General features: G+C 47.2%; 2 protein-coding genes across 4 annotated transcripts in view; one reads left to right on the top strand and one right to left on the bottom strand.

Annotated features, from left to right (window-relative positions):
- The first annotated feature begins 1,232 nt into the window (after positions 1-1,232).
- GHRH (growth hormone releasing hormone) lies at positions 1,233-9,385 on the top strand. Of its 2 annotated transcripts, none has more exons than XM_032461182.1 (5): positions 1,233-1,291; positions 5,168-5,268; positions 5,584-5,688; positions 7,154-7,273; positions 9,248-9,385. In XM_032461182.1, exons 2-5 carry the CDS (start codon positions 5,189-5,191, stop codon positions 9,261-9,263), a joined length of 321 nt encoding a protein of 106 aa, XP_032317073.1. In that variant the 5' UTR covers positions 1,233-1,291; positions 5,168-5,188; the 3' UTR covers positions 9,264-9,385. The 2 variants fall into 2 exon arrangements, with proteins under 2 accessions (XP_032317073.1, XP_032317072.1); XM_032461181.1 differs by having other exon boundaries at positions 1,250-1,408.
- Positions 9,386-13,931: 4,546 nt separating this feature from the next.
- RPN2 (ribophorin II) overlaps positions 13,932-23,844 on the bottom strand; it is a 50,637-nt gene continuing 40,724 nt past the window's right edge. The window contains exons 13-18 of one of the 2 annotated variants that reach the window (XM_032462265.1): positions 23,696-23,782; positions 21,939-22,034; positions 20,232-20,307; positions 18,526-18,655; positions 16,985-17,032; positions 13,932-14,245 (exon numbers count right to left, since the gene is read on the bottom strand). In XM_032462265.1, the coding sequence (XP_032318156.1) occupies positions 14,233-14,245; positions 16,985-17,032; positions 18,526-18,655; positions 20,232-20,307; positions 21,939-22,034; positions 23,696-23,782 (450 nt within the window). In that variant the 3' untranslated portion in view covers positions 13,932-14,232. The remainder of the gene's footprint in view (positions 14,246-16,984; positions 17,033-18,525; positions 18,656-20,231; positions 20,308-21,938; positions 22,035-23,695; positions 23,783-23,844) is intronic. The other variant, XM_032462266.1, reaches the window with a different exon arrangement.

The following is a 23,844-nucleotide window of genomic DNA, read 5'->3' as shown; positions in this document are numbered from 1 at the left end:
AGGCTGAGACGCAGGATCACAAAGTTTCACTGCTGGGAGGTTCCTTCAGAGACGACTGGTTCTAACTGTGAACCATGAAGGCTTCCCAGGGGCAGGCAAAGAGAGTCTCCACTCTCTGATCTTCAACCAGAGCAGCCCCATTTTAAAAGTCTGTTGTATCTACTGCACTTCCATAGAAGATTTCCAAAGAAAGAGCTATGTTATTCATTTTTTTTTTTGGTGGGGGGTGGTAATTAAGTTTATTTATTTCCCAGGAACTTGTGCATGCTAAACATGCACTCTACTGCTTGTACTGCATCTTATCCACTGTATTATTCTTTTAAAAGTTTGAAAGCAGCTGTTCTCTGCCAATTTTCGCTGGAGCTGGGTTGGGAGGAGGAACTGATGGTATAGAAACTGAGGCCTGGAGGGCAGAAGTAACTCGCTGAGGGTCACCGAGGTCATGATTGACAGACACAGGAGGGGTAGCAGGTCTCTGGACCTGGAGCTTAGAGCTATTTCCACTCCTCCGCAGCAGCCGCATGGGAAACCAGCACCTCTGCCTCACGCACTTTCTTGCCATTCTTGAGGATTCTTTAGCTATAGGCTAGAGAAATCCAGAAGCACAAGTCTCACAAGGTTTTCTGCCTCTTCCCTCTCACTTCACACACCTCCCAGGCAGCTATCCGTGTTTGGCTTTCCTGACGCGTGAGGACGATGCTCCCTGGGCTAGCTGCCTGCCCCCGGCCTGTGACCACAGCAGAAGTCAAGTAGAGGAAAATCTTGATAATTGGATGACAGGGGAAATAGCCAACAACTTTCCTCACTCAGGGGAGAAAACTAGTCTGTAATGTTGACTGCCCTAAAGTGAAATAAAGTTATACACGGACAAAACAAAATTATATGAACTTTTAAAATGGCACCGTTATCTCAGACAGTAAATGAACCCTTGGGGTTTCACAGTTACGGGTACTCCAATTATCAGAGTAGCAGTATTACACTCCCTGTTCCTCTTGGAATAATATTATAACTTTTAGCTCTGTCCATTCTCTCAAAGATAAAGGGGAAGTTCAACACGAGTCTTAATTTGCAAGGGGTGAAACCTCTTCCCCCATTAGGGTTTGTCAGTGTGATGCTAAAAATGGTCCTTTGGTGGACTTGTGAGTAATTGATTCTCTGACGCTGACAACACTTAGGAAAATGAAGGTATAAATGGTAGGAGCGCCTCGCGGCCGCTGGAACAAACACTGAGCCCGGGGCCTGTGGAGCGGGAGCAGCATCTCATAGCAGAGGGAGATCTGCCGCATCAGAGGTGAGAGCGGGTGGCCCTGGGGGCTGGGCTGGATGGGGGCAAGAAAGCTGACCTTCTCACCAACTCAGAGACACCACGTCAGAGAGGCCCACTGCCATCCTCTTTGTCCGTGGACTGGTGAGTACATTTTAGACCCCTCATTAGGGGCTCTGGAACATGCTTTTGATGGTTGGTGCCATTTTGAGGTTCTCTTGGATGTGTGGACCTCAATCCATGAAGATGTGACAGGCAAATACGTGCCAGGTGTCTGTTGGAGGCAGATGAGGTCTCAGGGCTCCTTCGAGGATGTGCAGGTAGGCTTCTGGGGCAAGACGTCAGCTGGCTAGATTCTCCTGTCAACAACAGGATTCTGCAGTGGACCAGAGGGAACCAAGTGGCTGTGCAAATCAATTCTGCTCACTGATCGCTCAATACCGATTCGACATAATTGCCTGGAAATTAATAACATTTTTGCTCAATTGCAGCCATGCTCCTTACTTTAGACACAATTATCTGCCATTGGAGCGCTCCATTGCCTCCCTGCTTGTCTCTTGACCCGTACTTTAATGGTCCTGAAGTATCTGTATCTTTTACCTTCCGTTTCTGGGAAGGAGGTGGGGTGTCACTCGTTTGAATGACCATTCAAGATGCCTCCTCATTAAAAACTTAGGTCTCCTTCGACTTGGCACACTATTGGCAAAACAACTTATAGACTGGATCAGGGTGTCAATGCTTTAGTGTTCTTAAATTACACAGCAGTATATTTACGAAAGGTGTAAGTTTTTTCCCCTAGGAGTTCAAAAATGGCCTTGTTGGTATGGCACTGGAGACCTGACCCCTGCTGTTAGCTGAAGGGTCATTGGTAAAATTCTTGTAGTGTTCCTGGCATGAAGGCTGGCAAAACGGTGCCAACGGATGTAGATCCAGTGCCTATTTATCCTGAATCCAGACGACCGCAAATATATTTCATCACAGAATCAGTTTGTAAGCCCTGCGGAGAGCTGATGCTCGTAATAATAGCTGCAAGCTCTAAAATGCCTTTGGAGCCACCAAGGGGTCATCGATGGTGCCGTCAGACTCGTGCTGGATTTAATTCAGTGACTTCCAGCTCCTTAGAGTGATCATGCGGAAGATGTCTACCAACGTCTCTTGTATCCTTAGTGACACACCCTCTATTCTTATACGTAAGCTGGATAATTCTCACTGTCTTCCCTCTTGGTCTAGTGGGATGTTGCAACCTCATGGATAAGGTTCTCATAGCCCGGAGGTTACAATGGTGCCTTGGTCCATCCCTGGGGCATGTGGCTTATGGCAAATGTTGTGCCTCTGGGTTGGCCAGGTTATAAGGTTGCCTAGCCTCATTCTGAATGACCAGGGTTTACTGGATTTACTATGACTTGCCCCACCTCAAAGTCTGCTGTCTTATCAGATTGTTTTCAACTCTCTAAAACCATTGGATGTGCACAGGGACGCACCAACCAAGCTGGTGTTTCTATTTGTTCCCCTTTTTTCTTCCCGAGACCCAGTAACAAAGAACAAAAGCTTTCAGTCTTCTCAGGACTGTTTCCCACGTGCAGGTGATGAATTCTCAAGCTCCCCATGAATAGGGAGTACTGTGAATAGGGGATTGTATGTGAGAGGCCGCTTCACGGAGCAGGAGGAAGTCTGCTGGCCTGGGAATGGCAAGGCCCATTCGGAAGTGCCCACTCCAAAACTAATTTGATGGAGGACCACGGATAAAGGCCCTTCTCCTCTGCAGATTCATTTCCTTGGCTGTAAAATGGAGATCATGATACCTGTTCCTGTGGGCGAGTGTGAGGGTGGGCTGTGCAGGGGAACATGGGGCCTGGGAATCACTTGTGCCAGCCCTGGGAGAAAGGGCAGCAGGTAGGGAGGCCACAGGGGAGCTTAGATCAGGAGCAGCGGTTTGGGCTTTACTCTGAAGAGGGTGGGGTACAAGTGCTTCCGAGAGGGGAGTGAGGTGACTGGGGGCCTGGATGTGCCCAGGTCATTAACGAGTCAGCAGGAAAGAAGGCAAGAAAGCCCAGGCTGCAGCTGGGAGACAGAAAAATCTGTGGTTGTGTCAGGGAGACCTCTTTGCCACCAAAGATCTTCCTGCTTAGGAAATTCCTCAGTGGAGCTGTTCGGGAAGAGGGGAGCCAGGTGGAATAGGGTGTGATAAGAAGAGAAGACTGAAAGCCTGTGGTCCCGGAAGCCAAGGCCTAAGTCAGAGGCAAAAGTCTAAGGGGCTTGTCATGCGGATGAAGGTGCAGAAGCTCTGGGAGGCACAGCAGGTGGATGTCAACAGGGAAGCCCTTGGAAGCAAATGCCATGTTCTCGTCTTTTCTCTAGCCCCAGTCCTTACCAGAATTGTAGAAGTTTAACAGGTGTCTTCAGGATATGGGGACTTGGGCTTGACATGATGAGAAAAACTTCCTAACAAGAAGAGCTGCCTGGAAGCAGGACAGACTGGCTTGGAGGTAGTGAGCTCCCTGTCTCTCACCGGCAGCAAATGTCTGAGCTGAAACTGGAGGACTGTCTGTTGGGGGAGGGAGATGGAGGGATGCACATCCAAGAGGGTCTGGTGACGGAGGCTGGGCGGCTGCTCCCTCCAGCTCTGGAGGTACAGGGGTCTCGGGTAGCATTGAGTGGTCCCCATGGATGTTTCCTGAGGTCTCAGGACATTCCTGGGTGAGTTGAGACCCCAATGACTGGGAGAAGGTGGGGGTGTCCTGGGAGGGCACATGAGCCCAGAAAAGGAAGTGGGTTCCACCAGGGCCAGCTCTGTCCCCTGGAAACCCCTCTTCAGCAGGACTGGCTGGAGACAGAGTGATGTGGGGAGATGGTGGAACCTGAGGGGTCCTGCCCTCTCTGGGGCTGTCTGAGCCTTGGAATGGGCCTGTACCCCATGGAGTGGACATCCTGCTGAGAGGGGGTGCCCATGGGAGAAGAGACGACCCAGTTCTTAGGTGGCTGAGTCACCCGAGGCCAGCCATTCCCATATGGCCGCTGGGCTGACAGCAGAGTCACCTCCCAAGCCAAGGCAGGCTCTCTCCTCTGTTGACTGTTCTTCCCCTAATTGCCGAGCACGGTGTCAGCAGGCCCCAATTAAGGGTAATTAGTGATCTACTAGATGATTTTGCCACATGGGCTCCCCAGGCTCCTTGGTCCTTTCCAGGGCTAAAACTCTTCTGAGAAATCTAAGGGCCTGGAACAAGATGTATGGCCAAGACAGCCTGCCCTCCGAGGGTCATCAGAGCAGAGGTTTGTGGAGAACTCCCCATGTGCCAAGCATTCACTTCTGGTGCCTCAACTCATCTACCGCTCACAAGGGCCCCATGCAGTGGGTAGAGTTATCAACTCCATTTTATGAATAAGGAAACTGAAGTCCAGAAAGGAGAAGTCCTGGGATACACAGCTAGTGATGGCAGTGCCCAGATGAGAACTCAGACTGCTCTGACTCAGAGCCTGAGCTGTTAGTCCCCCGTCCCCACTACTGTCAGTGCCACTCTGGGGGAGGGTGGGGGGGGTGCCTTTGGGGACGAAGGGAAGGTGCTTGCTCCTCCCCTATTCCTGGCTGAGGCCTGAATCCCATGTACAATGGGATTATAGGAAGGGGCAGTTTCACCATTATCCTTCATTCTGTGTTCAAGCCTGTGAGGTCAGCAGGGTAGCCTCACTGTGCCCATTTTACAGATGGAGAACCCGGCAGAGGCAGAACTTGAACCAGGTGTGTCTGACTTCCAGAGTCTGTGTTCTTTTTCCCACCCCACAGCTTCCAAAGGACAAGAACCAAAGCTTGCATGGAGCCAAGCCCAGGGCTGGGCCCAGCCAGCAAAGGGCGTCCCAGTGGCTATGGCCACCCCTGACCTTCTCCTCCTGTCTGTCACTTCCCAGGTGCCACCGCAGGGGTGAAGGATGCTGCTCTGGGTGTTCTTCCTCGTGACCCTCACCCTCAGCAGCGGCTCCCACGGTTCCCCACCCACCCAGCCCCTCAGGTAAGCAGTCCTGATAACAGGGCTTGGATTTCTGCCACCCCAAAGCCATCCCTGCCAGGGGTAGTGCTAGGGGATGCAGAATTGAGCCAGCCCCTGGCCCCCAGCTATCTCCTCTGGCAGCCTCCACTGCTCATCTCTGGGAGGGAGGCAGACTGGAGGCCCAGAGAGGTCACCCAGCCTGGATTCCAACTCTCTCTGGGGATGAGCAGGACAAATGGCAGCAGAAGAATGTTACAAAGACCCAGTGAGCACAGCTACCTCTGCCCCTACCTGGGTCTCCCACTCCACCCTTTGACCTCTGACTCTTTCTACTAGGATGCCGCGGTACGCAGATGCCATCTTCACCAATAGCTACCGGAAGGTGCTGGGCCAGCTGTCTGCCCTCAAGCTGCTCCAGGGCATCATGAGCAAACAGCAGGGGTGAGCAGATGTTCTAGTGACTTCTCCCCTCTCTCCAAATGCATCACAGTTTGGAGGATCTCTTCCCTTGCATAGCGTCTGTCATTTCTGGACTTGCCTTAGCAGAAGGGCTCCAATGTCAAACCTCAGCTTACCTCTAACTAATAAATGATCACTGAACACCCACTATGTGCTCGTCCCTATGTTGGGCTCCAATAGTAACAACACCAGTGGCAGTTACCACGTGTTTGTGACTCTGTGCCAGAAACAAAGACTTTGCACTGGGACATTTACATGTACTCAGCACAGTGCCAGGCACAGAGTAAGCCCTTGGTATTATTAGCCATGGTTCTCAGTTTCTTATGTGCTGTTTCTAACAACTCAACAAAGTAGGTACTCTTATCCCCATCATACAGAAGCTACAATAATAACTTCTAAATGACACACACGAAAGAATGGCAGAGTTAGCGTCCAAACAGCCTGACTCCACAGCCTGAACACTTTTTAGTTTTTATTTGGAATTTGAAAAAATTCCAAACTTACAGAGGAGTTGCAGCAATAGTAAAAATATTAAAAACAGCTTCCAATACCCTTCCCTATATTCAACAATTCCTAGTATTTGTATTGTATTTTCTTACTCTATGTCTATACCTAGATATAGATCTAGGCATACACACACAAACCATGTACACATTATTATTATTATTCTTTTGCTGAGCTTTTTGAGAGTGAATTGCAGTCATCATAGACCCTTTACCCTTAAGCACTTCTGCAAGTGTCTCCTAAAAGCTAATCAAAGGATACTCTCTTACATAATCACGGTATAATCATCAATTAGAGTCTATATTCAGATTTCACCAGTTGTCCCAAAATGTCCTTTATAACAATTATTGACCTTCCTCATCCAGCATCCAATCCGTCATCACAGGCAGCATTTCATCGTTGTGTCTCTTTAGTGTCTTTTAATCTGGCCCATTCCTCAGTGTCTTTCATGACATTGCCATCTGTGATTCGTAAAGGCCAATTCTTTATAGAAAGTCCCTCGTATCAGACTTGCCTGGTGCTTCCTCATGATTAGATTCACGTTATGCACGGAACTGATGGTGCATCCTTCTCAGTGCAGCCTATCAGGAGGCACATGGTATCAGTGTGTCCCATTGGTGACAGTAACTTTGATCACTTAGCGTGGTATCTGCCAGGTTCCTCCTCTATGAAGTTAACATTTTCTCCTTTGTAACTAGTAAGTCATCTGTAGGAAGATATTTTGCAAGTGTGTATTTCACATCCTGTAGTCTTCCCTCCTATATACACTGCCTTCTTAAATGTTGCTGAGTCTAATTCATTTGGATGCAAGAGTGTATGCCAGATATTGGAATAGGTATAGGGACCCGTCTTGCTCTGCCCACCTTGCCCTGGCCTTTCCCAGGCCTCTCCGCGTCCTACCCAAATAGCAACCTCAGTTGTTTCTCTTTTTCAAATCAAATAGAGAGAGAAACCAGGAGCAAGGAGCAAGGGTACGGGCTGGCCGTCAGGTGGACGGTGTGTGGGCAGACCAAAAGCAGATGGAATTGGAGAGCACCCTGGTGGCCCTGCTGCAGCAGCACAGGTAGGAATGTGTGTGTGTGTGTGTGTGTGTGTTTGTGTGTGTGTGTGTATCTAGGGACCTCAGAAGCTTCCCTCCCAGGAGGTGACCAGGAGAAGGAAAGACTCTCCTCCTCTTCAAAGGTATGGGGCTCTGCCAAGCAAACAGGGAGTGGGGTCCCTCCTTCCACACGTCAAGAACCAGAAGAAGGGAAGAAAACGTGTGATGGAGACTCAGTCTTATTCACTGCTGTATCTCCAGTGTGGAGCAAGAGGGCAGGCTCAGTGTCTGTGTCCAGAAATGCTCCTTACTCAACAGTTCTGGGATGGGACCCAGGAACCTGAATTTTAACAAGTGTCTCAGGGGACTCGGATGCTGTTGGTCTGAGAGACAGGCCTTGGATCCATTGCCAAGTTCACAAAACCAGAAAGCCAAAGGGAGACCAGCCCCTCCCAACAGCCTCAGATGGACTAGGGTGAGCAGCACTCATGAGAGAGAGAGAGAGATGGAAATGAGAGTCATTCCCTTCTCACTGACCCTCACATTCCCATTGGAAGTCCCATTGGAGCAGGAATGAGTCTTCCCATTTTACAGAGGAGAAAAACTGAGGCCAAGAAGGGGCAGCATCTGGCCCCAGGTCAGGGACTAGGCAGGCCCTAGACCTTCCTTGTTTCCCTGAAGCTCCTTCAGCGAACTCCACTTCACAGACAAAATTTCCCCAAAATGATGTGACTTCTTTAGGGAAACTGCTGTATTTTAGAGCCCGACTTTGAACTGTGAGCACAAACATGCCCCAGTGTGCCTCTGACAGGCACTTCTGGACCAACCTATTAAGCAAATCCAGTTCCCAGCAGAGCTCTCCATGTGCTCCCTCACTTTCTTCTCAGCCTAATTAGACCCCAAGAGCTCAGAGATCACACCAAGTACAGTCCTGGGGAGATGCAAGTAGCAGCAGGCTGACAAGCAGAACGCAGGAGGGGCGAGAACCAGCCTGGCAGGCAGGATGGGTACCTGAGCCCCACATCTGGTTCCACAGCCAACAGATTGGCTTCCTATTTCCCTCCTCTGGAAGGAATGGGTTAGCTCAAACCTCTGTCAAGGTCCCTAAGGTTGGAATTCTAAAAACAATGCCCCAAAGAGTAATGCCTCCCCAGTCATGCTGGGCCCCGGTCATGCTGGGATTCGGTAGTCATTCACCTGCTTTGTGGCTCCCACCAGGCCCCAGTGGGGCGGAGTGGCCCCAAGGAGGGCCAAGTCCTAAGAATGCAGGCTTTGTTCCTACAGGTTAAAAGCCAGAGGCTTCACAGGGCTCGAAGTCATGGAGCATTGGCAAGGGGCCTGAGGCTGCTCCAGCCATCCATCCCCCTGCAGCTCAACTGCTGCAAGTACCAGGACATGACTGGTGGGCCGGAGAGAACACAACATCCAAATGAGTTCTTATACCTTGAGAGTGCAGAGTACAGTGATTTGGCAGACAGCGTCCTTTTGCACCCACTACACTTTATGTCCATGTAACAACCCTATAAGGGAACACGTTCAGTTTTATCCATCTTCCCATCCCTTAAAAATTATCCAAAGACACTTATGTGCCAGGTGCTGGGGGGATGACAGGGACAGCAGTGGATGGGACAGCAGTGGTCTGCGTTCATGGGATTCATAATGCACTGAGGCAGGCGGACATGAAACAAGTGCCTGTCCGGTGGATTATTTAATTTGTAATAAGTAGTAAGAGATGTTAAGGGGTGGTGAATGTATGTGCTGGAAGGAATGACCTAATCTAACCCCATCTGGGGAGGAGAGGCGGCTTTTTCAAGGCGAAGTGGTGGGCCCAGGATCCCCCTGGGAGTGGGCTGGGGGAAGCTGGGGCGAGACTGAGGTTCTTCTGGAATCCAGTCAGTCCGTCCTGACACTGGAGTCCCCGGCACCCTAGTTCCAGGTGTCCTGTCCTATCTTGCCCTGACTTCCGTGCCCCCAGCTTTCTCTTTTTTTCTGCAACAGGAATTCCCAAGGGTGAAGATTCCGCCTGTGTTTTCTGCTAGCTGCAACTGAGACACCACCGCATCCAGTTAATCCTGCTTAATTTCTGACCTACTTTTCCTTAAGAAATACAATAAAATTCCCCCATACTGGTCTGCATTTCCATTTTGTTTTATCTTCAGCCTGATTTTTTCTATGTTTTACATAGTTACATTTCCCAAGGTGGTGTTACAAGGTAGAATTAAAAAAAAAAAATCTAACACATACCAAACCCTCGCGTGCCAGCCGGGCAGCTTCACGTGGGGTGTCCCGTGTGCTCATCACACAGCCTAATGGGAGATGTTGGCCTCCTTGTCATTTTGCAGACAAGGAACTGGGGCACAGAAGGGTTAACTGAATTGCCACAGTCACAGCTGACAAGGAAACAGCTGGGGTTCAAACCTAGGCGGTCCAGCCCAGAACTGGGCTCTTAACCCTATTCGTCTACTCTGAGCAGAAGGCATCCTTCATCCACTGGTGACTAGTTCATCTATGAGCAACACCATTTATTCATTCATCAAACGTATCTAGAGCTCCCACCATGTGCCAAGCACTGTTCCAGGCACTGGGAATTCAGTCGTGAGCAAAGCCTCTGACCTCGAAGAGCTCATATTCTAACAGAGGCAAGAATAATAAAAACAAGTAAATATATGTGAGATGGTGGTGATTGCAAAGGGAGAAAAATTAAGGGGATGGGGGTGCTGGAGAGCATTATTTTATCTATAAGGAACACGTATGCTGTGTAGTGGTTACAGAAGGCCTCACAGATGAGGGATGATTTGAGTAAAGTCCCTCAAGAGTTGGCCTTGAGAACATCCGGGTAAAGAACTGTCCTAGCAGAGTGGAAACCCAACACCAGGGCCCTGAGGCAAGAGCGTGGAAGGAGGAAGAGCATGAAGGTCAGGGTGGCTCGATGGCGCAGAGCGAGGGTGTGAGTGGGAGGGAAGGAGGCCGAGAGGGAACGGGAGACCAGCTCACAGGGATCCTTAGAGGCCACCGTAAGGACTTAAAAGATCTCACTTGGTGAGACGGGAGCCATCAGAAAGTTTAAGTAGAAAAATGACACGATCTGACTTGCATTTAATGTCACTCTAGAAAGGGTCAAATACTGGACACATTCTTAGGGTAAAACTTATCTCTGATGGATAGGGTGTGGGGACTGGAGAAGAGTCAAGAATGACTCCAGAGTTTTGGGCCTGAGCCACTGCAAGGATGGAGTTGCCATTTAGGAGCTTGGTCGGGGGAGAATTAGGAGTGTAGGTTTAGACATTTTGAGTCTGAGATGCCTTTTAAAGGTCCCAGTGGCAATGTTGGGTAGGCACCTGGCTGTACTTTCTTTTGAGAAGTTTTGCTGTAAAGGGAAGCAGAGAGCTGAAGCAACCAACCAGAGGTATCTATGTCAGTGATTACCCAATTTTTTTCTATTCATGAACCATTTCACCTGGGCCAGGTGTCCCCACACATCACTTACATTTATCACACTCTCTGGGGAGGATCAAAATGGTCTGTATTTTGATTTGGGTAATGGTTACACTACTGTAGTTAGATGTAGAAATTCATCGAGCTGTTTACTTTAGATTTGTGCATCTGAAGATAAGTAAATTAAATCTAAAAAATAAAAAAAAAGTGAAGAGTCTGGATGACGGGATGTCTGTTTTGATTAAAAGTACGAGAAGATTCGCAGCATCTTAGCACTGATGAGGACTCAGAGGGGAGCGACCTCACTTCCGTCATTTTCCAGCCTGGGGCGCACAGCGCTGGACCTGTAGGCCTGCCTCCCACACTGGGGCTGTAGAGCCAGCTCAGGGTTTCACAGGGTTCAGACCACCTGCTCTCCCCAGGAGCCCCCAGTTTACCCTCCAGGAAAGAATGTGAAGCGTGGGAAAGGCTCTGCAGGGGGCCACCGAGGCTCGGTGGAGGAGACCATACTAACAATGGGGAACAAAAGCCCCTTCCAAAGGAGAAGGCTAGCCATTGAGGGCCGCAGTCCACTTCAACCAAAAATGAGCCTGCTTGCCGAGAACCTGCCAAGGAAGGAGAACAAAGGAGGAGGCTGCTGAATGGTGGCCTCGCCGGGCCAGCTTGGGTCCCCTCCTTCCCCCGGACCCACCTGCTCATCTCTTCCCTCAGCCTGTCCAGACAAAAGCAAAGACTGAGGGCTCTCTCAACTTCCAATTAGCTTTTCAAATGAAATAATGACCACTGGGACCCGCTGCTCCTTGTGGTTTTCGAGGTGAATGCAGTTACAAAGGAAAAGACTGTGACGACAACAATTCCGGTGCTTTATCTCCATTAACTACGACACTAAGTGTGGCTTAAAGGACTTAACCCCTCCCCACAGAGGTGCTGGGGGCTTTCCATTCCCTTGGAGGTCCCACTTATGATGGAGTACTATTTTTTTTCCCCCGAAAGAAATGCTCTAATCAATGGGGGACTTGCCACTTAACGATAATCCCTTATGTTTGTTATTAACTTGAAGTTCACAAAGTGGTTTTCCATCCATGCATTGCTTCACATGCTCCCTACCACAGTCCTTGGGGGCGGGCAGAGCAGAGGTAAGAGGCCGGGTCCTATAGCTTAGAGAGAGCGAAGCTGGGAACTGACTCCTGATTCCAGGACATGGCTCTCGTGCTGTTTCAAGACTCCAGGCCCCTCAGGTGGGGAAGCAATTGAATTCAACCAACCAATAAACCACCCAAGAAATGTGGACCTGGTACAAACTGCTTACTGGGCTCCTGCTCACAACCCACAGAAAGTAACAGTGGTAATATCTACACTAGTCAGAGCAAACCCTGAATCAATGCTAAATGCCAGGCACTATGGTATGTGTTTTGGGTGTGACCTCATTTAATCCTTACAAAGCCCTCAGAGGTATTATCCCACTTTTACAGATGGTAAACTAAGGACCAGGAGGGTGAAGAAAGGTAAGTTAGCCTCTGACCTGCTGTGCTTAGGACTCTTTAGAGAAGGCCAGGTCCAGGCACTACTGTGGTGTCCAATTAAAACCAGAGCTGCACAGGAGTTAAAGCAGTTAAATTCAGGATTATTTTAACAGGGGAAAAGAGACCTCAGTATAGAAGTGGGCTCCACTCAGAATAACGCAGGGTATAGCAGGAACTTACAGCCAAGGAGCAAGGTGGGCATCAGTGGATGGAAACTTCCTAAGAGGAAACATCAGGGGTAAGGGGATTCTGGCTAAACCAACCTAACAGGATTCTTGCTGAAGACCGGCCAGGGAGACCAGATATCACCTAGGGGATGGTGGAAGAGGAGGAATCTGGTCAGCTGTCAGGGTGGGAGGTTCTGGTTAAATTGTTCAACAGGGTTCTTGCTAAAACTGGGCATTGGAGAAATTTCAGGAGCCTGACTAAAGCTTGGTCAAGCAAAGAATATTTGCCAGTGGTGATTAATTTGAGCAACAAACCCAGGTGATTTCATAAATCATAGGAGTTAGGTCTGTTCTCAACTGTAGCCTCCCCAGGCCCTCCATTAGCTATAAGCAAGTAGACTCTTTGCTGCAGCCTTCAAGAGGCTTCTCCTAGTGGGTAGGGCCAGAAAGACAGCACGTGAGCCATTCTGCCTCTGCATTGTCCCAGCGTAACATTCAAGTTCCCTAAAATTTGCTGTTGGTCCTAAAACAAAATCTACCCTCCTTACCAAGGCCCCTGAAAGCCGTATTTGTTCTGCTCCCGAGGGGACTCTCCTGCGCCCTAGATACACTGGCCTGCTTTCAGCTCACATGTGCCAAGTGCTTGCCTCAGAGCCTTCACTTACGTTGCTTCTCTGTCTAGAATCTTCCTCCCCAGCTCTGCAAAGACTCCTTTTTCTTCGATCATCAGCTTAGCCTTCCTAAACCTTCTAGATAAAAACTGCTTCTCACAAAATCACAATTTCCTCACTGTATCAAAGTCCAGCTAAGTTGGAAAGCAATCTGATTAAAATAATTTCTATCCCCCAAACTCAATAAATACTCTTATGATTACCTGTATTTCAAAAGTTATCTATTACTATGTTTCAATTAATAGAAGTAAAGGTAATGAGCCAAAGTATTAGGACAGATGCCAAGTATTCTAGAGGCATGAAGCTCCTTCAGCCATAGGAGGAGGTAGTTATTATCTCTCTTCTATGGAAGGAAAAAGGGAGGCTCAGAGACATTAAGCCACTTGCCCAAAGTCCTTCACCCTACAAGTGGTAAGAGCAGGCTCGCCCACCACTGAAGTCTGCACATGTAACCACACTGCGCAATATTACTTCTCTAAGTGACGCTGTATAACCTCCATGTAACGGTGGTCCTGGGCACAACTTCAAAGGGGCATTCCTGAGATGTGTGTGTCCCTCTAAGAACCTAAGATAACTCGTGAGGTCACTCTTTTTTCAAGATAGTCCCTTCCCTTCACCAATGCATACCAAGACTAAACTTTCGAGGCAAAAGCAGAGGGGCCTTCAGATATCGACAGGGCATAGTTGGCACCCACTGCCGGAGAAGAAAGGATGCTGGCTTTTCCACACAATTCTCAGTTCTGTTAAGAAAGAGGTGAGACGGACCAATGTAACTGTTCCCGGAGAAACACCCTGGCCACCGTGCTAAGCACACTTCCCGAATAAGGCCTCCTGTACGTGCCCTGGGGACCATCAGCCCCAGAGAACCAGCATAAACTCTCAGGTCTTCGTTCCTGTTATTCTCTTTATTCCGTAACAGGTTAATTACAGATTTCAACTTTTCAATGCAACGCGTGGGTATGTCAGAGTATTCACAGCATCTTGCTAGGGCGCCACGCCAAAGAAACAGGGCTCACAGGTATCTGCTCTGTGTTGGGGAAACAAACAAACAAAAGTACAACCACAATTTAGACTTTTTTCTCTTTAAATAAAGTTTTGTTTCATTCCTCTTTTCAAACTGAATTGTTCTTGACTCCTTTCCTTGATTTTTCACTTCAGCTTTCAGAATTTCCTTCCTTCTGCTGGAACTAGTGTGCTGTCCTGAAAGAAAATGGAGACAAACACAAAATTACTGAAGGTTTCAATTCACTATTACAGTTCCTAACTGGTGACAACAGAGAGACCAAGGTACTCTCCCACTATGAGATCCCAGTTATAAGGGAATAATATCATTTATCTATTAATTCCATTTACATATGCCCCATCTCATCTCACAAAAGAATGTAAGACAGCTAGCTCAAACTAAAGCTGACGACAACTTAAATAAAAATGAAACACACCTGATAACTAAGTAAGCGTGGAATGTGAAAACACAAGGAGATGCGGTAAGTCCAGGCACACCTCTCACAGTACAAGGCCAGGAAGACAGTGTACATTTCAACTAGATGAACAGTTTAATGAACGCTCATCTTCAATTGCCCAGACTCCAGGTCCGCCAAACAACACGCGGCCCTCATGTAGCTCCGAAGATGACATTCTGACCATTCGGTACAGAAATCTGCACCACATTACTGCCACGTGGTCATGTTCCTGTCAATGATCAGACTCGGTGTCTAAACTTAAGAAGGAATGATTCTCAAAAACTGGACTCAGCTCACAGAAAAATTTTAAAAGGGGATAAAAACACTAAATCTCTTTGTTCATTCTCTCTCCATGCCTGCCTTCCCCAGACCCCAAGAAGTGATAGGGAAACATGAGAAGGAAAATGACAATCTAGGCGGACACTGTGCAGCCAGGGGGTGACAGCAGCAAGTGAGGGACTTGAGCGTTTCCAGTGAGCAGAGGCCACATGCTGACACCCATGCCATCCTCAGCAGGCAGCTGTGCCCCATGCTAATGCGATGACAGGGCAGTTCTGTAGAATGGCAGCCCCAAACCAATTACTCAAGAGTTCCAAGGGGCACACACAGGCACAGAACCAATCCTGAGTGCTGAAGTGAGTGCCCCTAATTCTCTGCCAACACTGAGGGCTTCCCAGGTACGTTAAAATGTGTGTGTTCCAACACGCTCACACTGAGGGGACAGGGTAATTATGAAATAAGAACAGCAGAAAGGGTAGTGACTCACAAGCCTCCATCCTGGCTGAGAAGTATGTCCTCTCTCATGCCTGATCAAATCAACACCCATCCTCAGATCAAAAACCCTTAGCTACCAGGGCCTTTCCTTTAAAAGACTAGGTCCCAACCTCAGGAAGCCCCAAATGTCCAAATGATCAAGTGACTTTCCCCTCTCTCAAGCAGTATGAGTTGGGGGTAGCAGGGTGGGGACAGAGTATCTAAAAATCAAGAAAAACAAAATCAACCCAGAGTTAGTTTTAAAGAATGAAAGAGCTCAATATTTAGCAGAAAAGATTAGTTCTGAAAGCAAATCTCAGGCAGAGCAACTATCATTCAGGACAAAACCAAATGGGTAAGGCTAAGGAATGGGGGTGGGGAGAAGGGACGGACCACAAAGGCACACGGGAACTTGTTGGGGTGGGAAAATAGTCTGTATCTTGAGTGAAGTGGTGTTTACAAGATTGTGTAAATTTTTCAAGATTCACAGAATTAACACACCAAAAAGGTGAATTTTACTGTATGTGAATTATACCTGAAAAAAACAAAACCAAAACAAATATAGTTGTTTTCTGTGTTGAGAACTGGATGTTCCAGCTTATGCTCACACATGAGTGAAAAGGCTCTACTTTCTATGCTTTTGTTGATTTCTCCTATTTTTCAGAGGAGTGAAAATTAGATGGCTTTGTTGCTTTGGCAAGGAAAGCCATTTCCATGGCAAGGGACGAGAGAGAACGTGACTTGAAAATTCAAACACCTCCCTCCTCTTTGTTGGTCTAGTACAGGGGTCAACTAACTGTGCCCCACGGGCCAAATCCAGCCCACCACCTGTTTTTGTAAACAAAGTTCCACTGGAACACAGCCATGCTCGTTTGTTTACATTGTCCATGGCCGCTCTCAATTATAGGGCGGAGTTGAGTGGTTGTTCCAGAGATCGTACGGCCTGCAAAGCTTAAAGTACTATCCGGCTCTTCCTAGAATACTCTTGCCAATTCTTGGACTGGAGGAGCTGATTAATGAAGCACCAGACACCCTCTCCCCTTCCCTCCCTTCACCTCGCCTCCACTTCCGTCCTCATCCTAGGACTAATACGATGGAGAATGGGGGATAGTTCACCTGACATCTGAGTCACACAGGGAGCAGCCCTGAACCACATCCTGAGCTCCAGGAACTCGGGTTGTGATGCTGGCTTTGATCTGTGGCCATTAGTCTTCATGATTTAGTCTCACCAAACCACACTGTTTGGCCCAACCAGAGGTTAGTGTTACAAAAAAGCCTAGAACAGCGACAAGGTGTGCCAGGATTTGCCATTGGACCATCGTTTAATGAACTTAGACGGTCTGAATGGAGTCCCCTTTTAAGAAGTCCAAGGTTGAATCGGTCTCATCCTCAAGTCTGCTCTCCTATGAACACAGAGGGGCTGTGTCTATAAAGTACCTTGTGGGACACAAGGGAGGGGGGAGCCTTACAGCCAAAGCCAGGTCAAAGCTGCCTGCCGCAAAGGCACCCTGTTGGCTGGGCTAACTCACAGGGCTGTGGCTTTCACCCTGGTCCGGCGACAACCTGGGCCAGGAAGCGGAGAGACAGCCTCAGAATCGGGCCTCAGCTTAGGGAGGGATGGGGAAGAACCAATGAGCTGAAAATCAGATAAATAACTGACATGCATGAGGTGGGCAAGATGGCAAAGGGGCCCTGCTTCTGGGATGAGTCCGCCCTTCATCTTTACCGTAGTGTCCTATATTTTGCCAATCTACTGCTCTGCTCTGCAGCGATCCTGCCAAAGGAAAGAGGGTTTGAGAATCAAGAAAGGACAGTAAGAAGAGAAAAAAGCTGAGGAAAGAAATGGCAAACACCCGACCAGAGCTTCTGCCAGAGGCACTGTTTCCCCTAGTGGCAGAGTTTGTTCTACGACTCACGAAGACGCCAACAGAGAGGGGCTTTAACCTTCTATATGGAATGGGGGGCGGGATGAGAAACATGGTCTTCCTCCCCAGAAAATGGACACAATTTTAGCATTCCAGATTGGGAACTCCTGCTCAACAGGATCTCAATCAGATGGTTTCCACTCCTATCTCCCCTTGATTTTGTCTGTCTGTGCAGGTAACTTCCAGAAAAGAGCCGAGCACAGCCCTTGGGCTCCCTGGGCCAGGCCTGGCTGCTGTGCAGAAACAGGGCTCTGCTTAGAAAAAAACAGGAGAGTCCCTGGCCCTTTCTCAGCTGCAGTGCAGAACCACCAAGTTAAGGCTGCTGGAGGGGCAGAAAAGTGAACCAGCTGCCGCTGCTGGTACTCAGGGAAGCTCTGGGGGAATCTGGGTTACTACAGGGGGACAAGGAGCACGCCGGGGCCAGGTCTCCACTGCGAGGAACTCAGAAAGCTCACGATGCAGACGCGAGCAGGTATGAGACAGGCGGCTCTCCCGCCCACAGTGGTCTCTGAGAAAGCCTCTCTCTGATCTGACCAACTTAACTGGCAGCCACATTGGTGGGCGTACTAGTGAGTTGCATTCTTCCAGCAAAAGTCCTGGAGAGGAGAAAGCAGGGCACGTTTAAAAATGTTAACTTCCAAAGGTGAAAGCAATTCTGACCTTTTCTTATTGACCTTTATGTGGCTGAAATCACCCACATTCTAATAAAGTCAAATCAATGAAAACACCTATGTGACATTTAAATTTGTTTCTAATCCAGGTTCGAAAGTCAAGCTGCCAGCAAGCTGCCATCACGTCGAGACCGACCATTTGTGTGAACCTAAGCTTGTCTGGATTTGGGGACGTGATGTGGGCCACTGAGCAGTGCTCCCTGAAAGCCAGACGCAGCTTCTGGGGGGAAGAGCATGGACTTTACACACAGGAGAAAAAGCTCTGGGGAGCTGCTGGGGTTACAGAGGACTAACTCTCTGGGGCACAGGAGGAGGGTGGGGCAGGACCCTCTGCGGCGGCAGAGGAGAAAATTGTTATACAGCCAGCACGTTAACAACAGTCTTCTGCCACACGTCCTAATCCATCTTAGTCTTAGCAAAGCAGTTATTTTCTTCTCTTGTTCTAATGTGTTGCAGCATAAACTGCTGTGGTTTTAATATATTTAAAACTGATCACCAAGGCTCTTTTCTGACTTAAAAGGCTTCTGTATCAGGCTGGATTAAGGTGTCATACTTGCCCCTAAGGATATGAATCACTTTGCCACATTCCGTTGTTCAAAGAGCTGGGTGAAGAGAGCTGACAAAACTATTCCTAATCCTGCTCTGGGTCCCTGGCCCATCCCCAGCCTTACCTCTTGATTGCCTGCTGGGCCAGCATCCGATTGCCAGCCAGAAACGTCACGCTGCCCAGAATGGCCAGGTACTTCAGGGTCTGGAACATGTTGAGTTGAGTCCAGTAGACATACATGAGCCCCAGCATAGCTACAGTAACAGGTGTCATGACAGCCAGTTAGGTGAGACAGTGACATCACCCTGGGGCAGGGGACAGTTAAAAGCCGACAACTGTAGGATCCTGAGAAGGTCTGTATTTATAGACCGGCTTGTTTTATTTATTCTTTTTATCTGATGCCAGAAAATAAATAACTCAATATACTTGCTTCTCAACTTTGGCTACCAGGAAATCCAGAGGCAGAAACCAGATCTCAGTTACTTTATCTTGTTCCACGTTCCAGCTCATATCTTTTCTCTTTAATGTTGGTTTTATTTTAAATTTTTGGTTTTAAAATTACTGTCATGTTATATTTGGGATTCAGTTGATTTTTCAAATTCTGAATGAAAGCCCATAGGATTAAAGAAATGAGTAATTTCCTTTTTATTAAAAAAATTTTTAAGGCTAAATTGCCAGTCTGACTAGGAAGGAAGCAAGAAGGACTGAGGAGGAAGGTTTAGTCAAAAGGGCTCAGAGCTGGGCAAGGAGAACCCTGGGTCCTGGTCCAAGCTCTGCCTTTGGCAGCCACTTAATTTCTCTGAGCCTGAATTCTCCCACCTATCAAACGGGGATCATCATTCCTGCCCTGGTCACCCCCATCAGGGCTGTGATGAGAATCAAACGAGGGAATGTGCACAAAAAGCACTCTGGCAAGAAAAGTCATGGCTCTAAATAAATTTATATTCAGGTTTTATTTTCAGCCTGACCCGGGAGGGCTATCCCTCAAATCCAGAAACTGGGCTGGAGAGAAAGGTCATCCTGTCAATTTTGCCCCGAAGGATAATGGATGAACTACGGCAGGGGTTCTTGGTCATTTTTGAGGTCATGGACCACTGTGAGAATTTTGATCAAAGTTACAGAATCTCTCTTTCCCCAGAAAAACAAAGACACACATTTGCCTCGAGTTTCAAGGGATTCATCTGTGGACCCTTACAGAATCTGCACACTTTGGACACAGAGAGGGTGACTCCTGAAAGAGTCAAAGAAATCAGAAAGGAATATTGAAGTCTCAGTGAAATCCAAGGCGCCTCTGATCCAATAGTGTCGAAAGTTACTGAAATGCTTAACAGATTTGTGAATTTACTGTCTTGTAACATGTAGGTCCTAAGTTCTCAAGAGAACAATGCAGGACAGCATGTCTGACTGTGGAAGGGACTGTTTTCTATTACTGTCCAGACAAAGCCGCCAGCAAATGTGAAGATCGATACGGTGGGGGAAGATAACCTTTGGAAACTGCATTAATGCTCTCCATCCAGGAAGATGGCTCAACCTAAAGATACCATAAGTGAGTAATCTCTGGAAATGAACAGAGCTATTAAATGAGGTAAAATGGCCTGCCAACGGCAGCCTAGTACAGTGAAACCCGATATAATGACAGCTGTCCTAAGCTGATCGGCCAAACAGGTTTATCATCATATTAACTGTCGTAAAAGGCCAGGAGGAAGAGGGAAATGTTATGCTATTAAGTCATTATAGTTAATAGGTTGTGGGTCTACTTAACAGGGCTTGTGCGTGGGCAGGCTAAATGTCAAAGGAGGTTAAATGGAATTAGCAGCCTGGGGCGCTTACCAGCATGTCCCAGGTGAAAGATAATCGTGCTTGGAGCAAAAGTGAAGTTGGAGACATTGGCCCCAATCCGGATCCACTGAACGATGGGGAGAAATAAATTAAAAAGACATTAGAACATGAAAGGGAGGCAACCCGTGCCATGCCAACGCTAATCCAATAAACAGCCCTAAGGGCTTAAAAGTTCATGAATACCTGAAGGACAGGGAATTTTTCTAAGTGACAACCACCCTATTATAAGTCCTCAGGAAAAACTGTTTCCTTTTTTCTTTAGAAAAGCATTCCAACACCTGCTTTCAAATGTGCTTGGATAACTCAAACCTGAACATTATTATTTTTTTTAATTGAAGTGCAGTTGATTTACAATGTTGTGTTAGTTTCTAGTATACAGCATACTGATTCAGTTATACGTATATATGTTCCTTTTCATATTCTTTATCATTATAGGTTATTACAAGATATTGAATATAGTTTCCCATGCTGTACAATAGGACCTTGTTGTTTATTTTATACACAGTAGCTACCATCTGCAAATCCAAACTCCTAATGTATCCCTCCCCTCAACCCCCAAAGATCATGTTTAATGATAGCAAACTTTTCTATTTTAAAACAGATGAAACCATAAAGCTGAAAGGTTAGGAACTGTATTTATAATGAAGTAAGTGGCACCCCTGCTAATGTCTCTAAGTATTGGTAAGAAAAACCCACTGGCAGCTGGTACAATGTATGCTCTTGCTGCGTGTTCTGTGCATTCTGAAATTCTGATCACTTGAAAGAACAGGTGCCCATACCCTAGGCCTGGTTTCTGAAAGCCTGTGGCATGCCTTCCAGATTTAGATTGACCAATAATTCTTCTATTAAAATCAATTAGTGAATTAGGAACACAGGCAACTTTCTAAAAGTAAGATCTAATGAGTTTTCCATACAGTTCTTAAAATTCTCTGAACTTCTGAGCATATGAATTTATGTTTATAATTTTTAAAAAGAGACAAGGGGAAAAAGTTGGTTAAAAAAAATTCAAACACTACATTAAAATATAAAAGGTAAAAATTTCCTTCCACTCTACTCCCTAAAAGGTCCTCTCTCCTTAGAGTTAACCGACAAAAATAGATAATGCCCTTTTAAGGTTTTTAAACAAAGCGGATTGTTCTAAACATAGAATTATCCCTTGCCTTCTTCGTTTGATAGGACACTTTGGCAATCTTGTCACGTCAGTACATAAAGCTATCCATTCTTTTAATAAGCTGCACATTAGTCCATTGTATGGATATACTGTAAGTTAACATTTGCTTCTATGTAGACTTCAGGTTATTTACAGTTTTATGCTCCAAACAGTGCTGAAATGCACATCCTCTGTTCTCTCTTTTTCTACAGATATCAGCACTGGGCTGCTTTTTTCACACTTGACCTCATCTGAACATTCCTGCAGATCATCCCCGTCCATACACTTTTATCATTTTAAATGGCTATTAGGTACTTTCTCATGCCCCTTGTTAATGGATCTTTTTTTTTTTTTTTTTTTTTTTGGCTGTTCCCCCACAGTGGGGAATTTTAGTTATCCTAAAATTTTTTGACCATTGGTTCAGGTCACAGCTGCTGGACCCCTTTGGAGCCACGCTGAGGCCGGAGCACAAAGCCTCCTTTGGAACAGCTACATCTGCTGAGTCTGGCGCCAGACACACGCTGCCCATGCTAATTACAGCTACTCACCAGAGCAAAGAGCAGGAGCAAGGGTGAGAGGATCAGGGCGGTGAATGTATTGGACACCACTGTGGGGGGCCTCTTCTCAGGCTCGCGGAACAGGTGCTGCCAAAAGAAGACATACCAAGAATATTTTAAAATGTGCTCTTCCCCGTAGAGGCTGCCATGTATACTAGGGACCAACATACCACTGACAGTCAGGAAAAGGAAATACCTCCGAAAGGCTAAAATCTCCTGGCCATGAGTGGCCTCTTGGCCTTCTGCCTCTAACACTAGCTTCTGATCCCAGTGGTCTCCTTCCAAAGACACCACACCAGTCCCACCCACCTCACTATTTGGCCAACCCTCTTTTTCCCTCCAAGATGCACTGCCATTCAGAGGTTGGAGAACGCAACCTATCAAGTGACATGTGCCTAGTATCAAAGAGGGTGCAATCTGGGTGGTGTGGGTGACACATCCATCCAAGGCAGGACTGGATTTCAGCATGCTTCTGGGCTCCTCGGGTGACATTATCATATTTTGCTAACCAACCTGAGTTAGCTAAGTGGTATATTGTAACAATTAAAAATTTTAAAGGGGGAGGGTATAACTCGCTGGTAGAGAGCATGCTTAGCATGCCCGAGGTCCTGGGTTTAATCCCCAGTACCTCCATTAAAAATAATAATTAAAAATAAATAAATAAATAATAAACCTAATTCCCCACCTCCAAAAAAATTTTTTTTAAATAATTTTTTTTAAACTTTGCCTGCCAGCGTCCAGCCAACTTGGCTCCATGACAAGGTAGAGCCACCTGAGACTCCTGTTTCCAAATTTTTCCCTCAGCTCCTCTTTGCTGCCACTGCTGCTGAGGGACTTCTAACACTGCCTGCGGCAGCTGTTGCTGCCTCCCCCACCGATCCATCAGTCAGCACCCTCTGTCATCACGGTTATCTTCTACTCTTTAACTGCATTTTACATTCTTAAATGCCGCTATAGCAACACTAGGAGGATTTTTGAAAAAGAATACTATTACTCTACCTTTCGGGCCCTTGGCCTTCTTTTAACAGTGAAATGAGAGTAAGTGGTCTGCCTGGAACACTTCAACATTAATTCATACGTGGGTCTCCATGTTACTGCAGTATGCTCATTTCTCATGATTGCAAAATAGTCTACCGAGTGGATCCACCTCAGTTTCCTTAACCAGCAGTATTCAAATTGTTTAACAATTACTGTGTTTATTTTGTAAAATGCTTTAGAAACTTTTCAAAGTTCTTCTTTCCTTCTCTGTTAACTATTTTGATCCTCATAACAGTCCTATAGGCCAGGCTGGGTAGGGATTGCTAATATTTGTGTGCAAGGAAGGTGAATCCCCGAGGCAAGCCCTATTCTCCAGTTGAGTTGTCCACCTGGAGGCCCCATCAGCCCTGATCTATGCAGGAGTGGAGAGGAAGAAAGCCAACTCATTTGGGCTGTAGTCCCAAGCAGTGATCTGAGGGCTGAACTTCCTGGATGTTTAAGAAAAACAGACCCAGGTTCTGATTTTGTCTCCAGCTCTCTGCTTTCTGGGAACTGGTCAGTGGGCAATTTGAGCCTGTTTTTTCAGCTCTAGGATGGGACTGGTATCTGCCTGGCTGATTCAAAGGATGACAAAAACAAAACTATAAAATATCATATAAACAGGTTAAAGAAGGGACAAGAGCCACAGTCCAGGGGTTTGCTGCCCTCTTCCACTGTGCCCACCCCACACTTCTCCCCCGTGTTTAGAGAAAGAGTCGTCTGGGATGTACCTGAATTTCCTGTTTGGGGGTGAAAAGGTTCTTGGATAGGACAGTTGACGGAGCATCTTCTTCAGGGAACCTGATGACCACATCCGCCTAGAAAAATAAAGGCAGCCATTAAAGGCGCAGGGGCAGAGATGGGGGTGAGACTCATCAGC

Source organism: Camelus ferus, chromosome 19 (assembly GCF_009834535.1).
Source record: "Camelus ferus isolate YT-003-E chromosome 19, BCGSAC_Cfer_1.0, whole genome shotgun sequence".
NCBI lineage: Eukaryota > Metazoa > Chordata > Mammalia > Artiodactyla > Camelidae > Camelus > Camelus ferus.
Note: the sequence above shows the minus strand (reverse complement) of the source record. Positions and strands in the feature narration are given on the sequence as shown.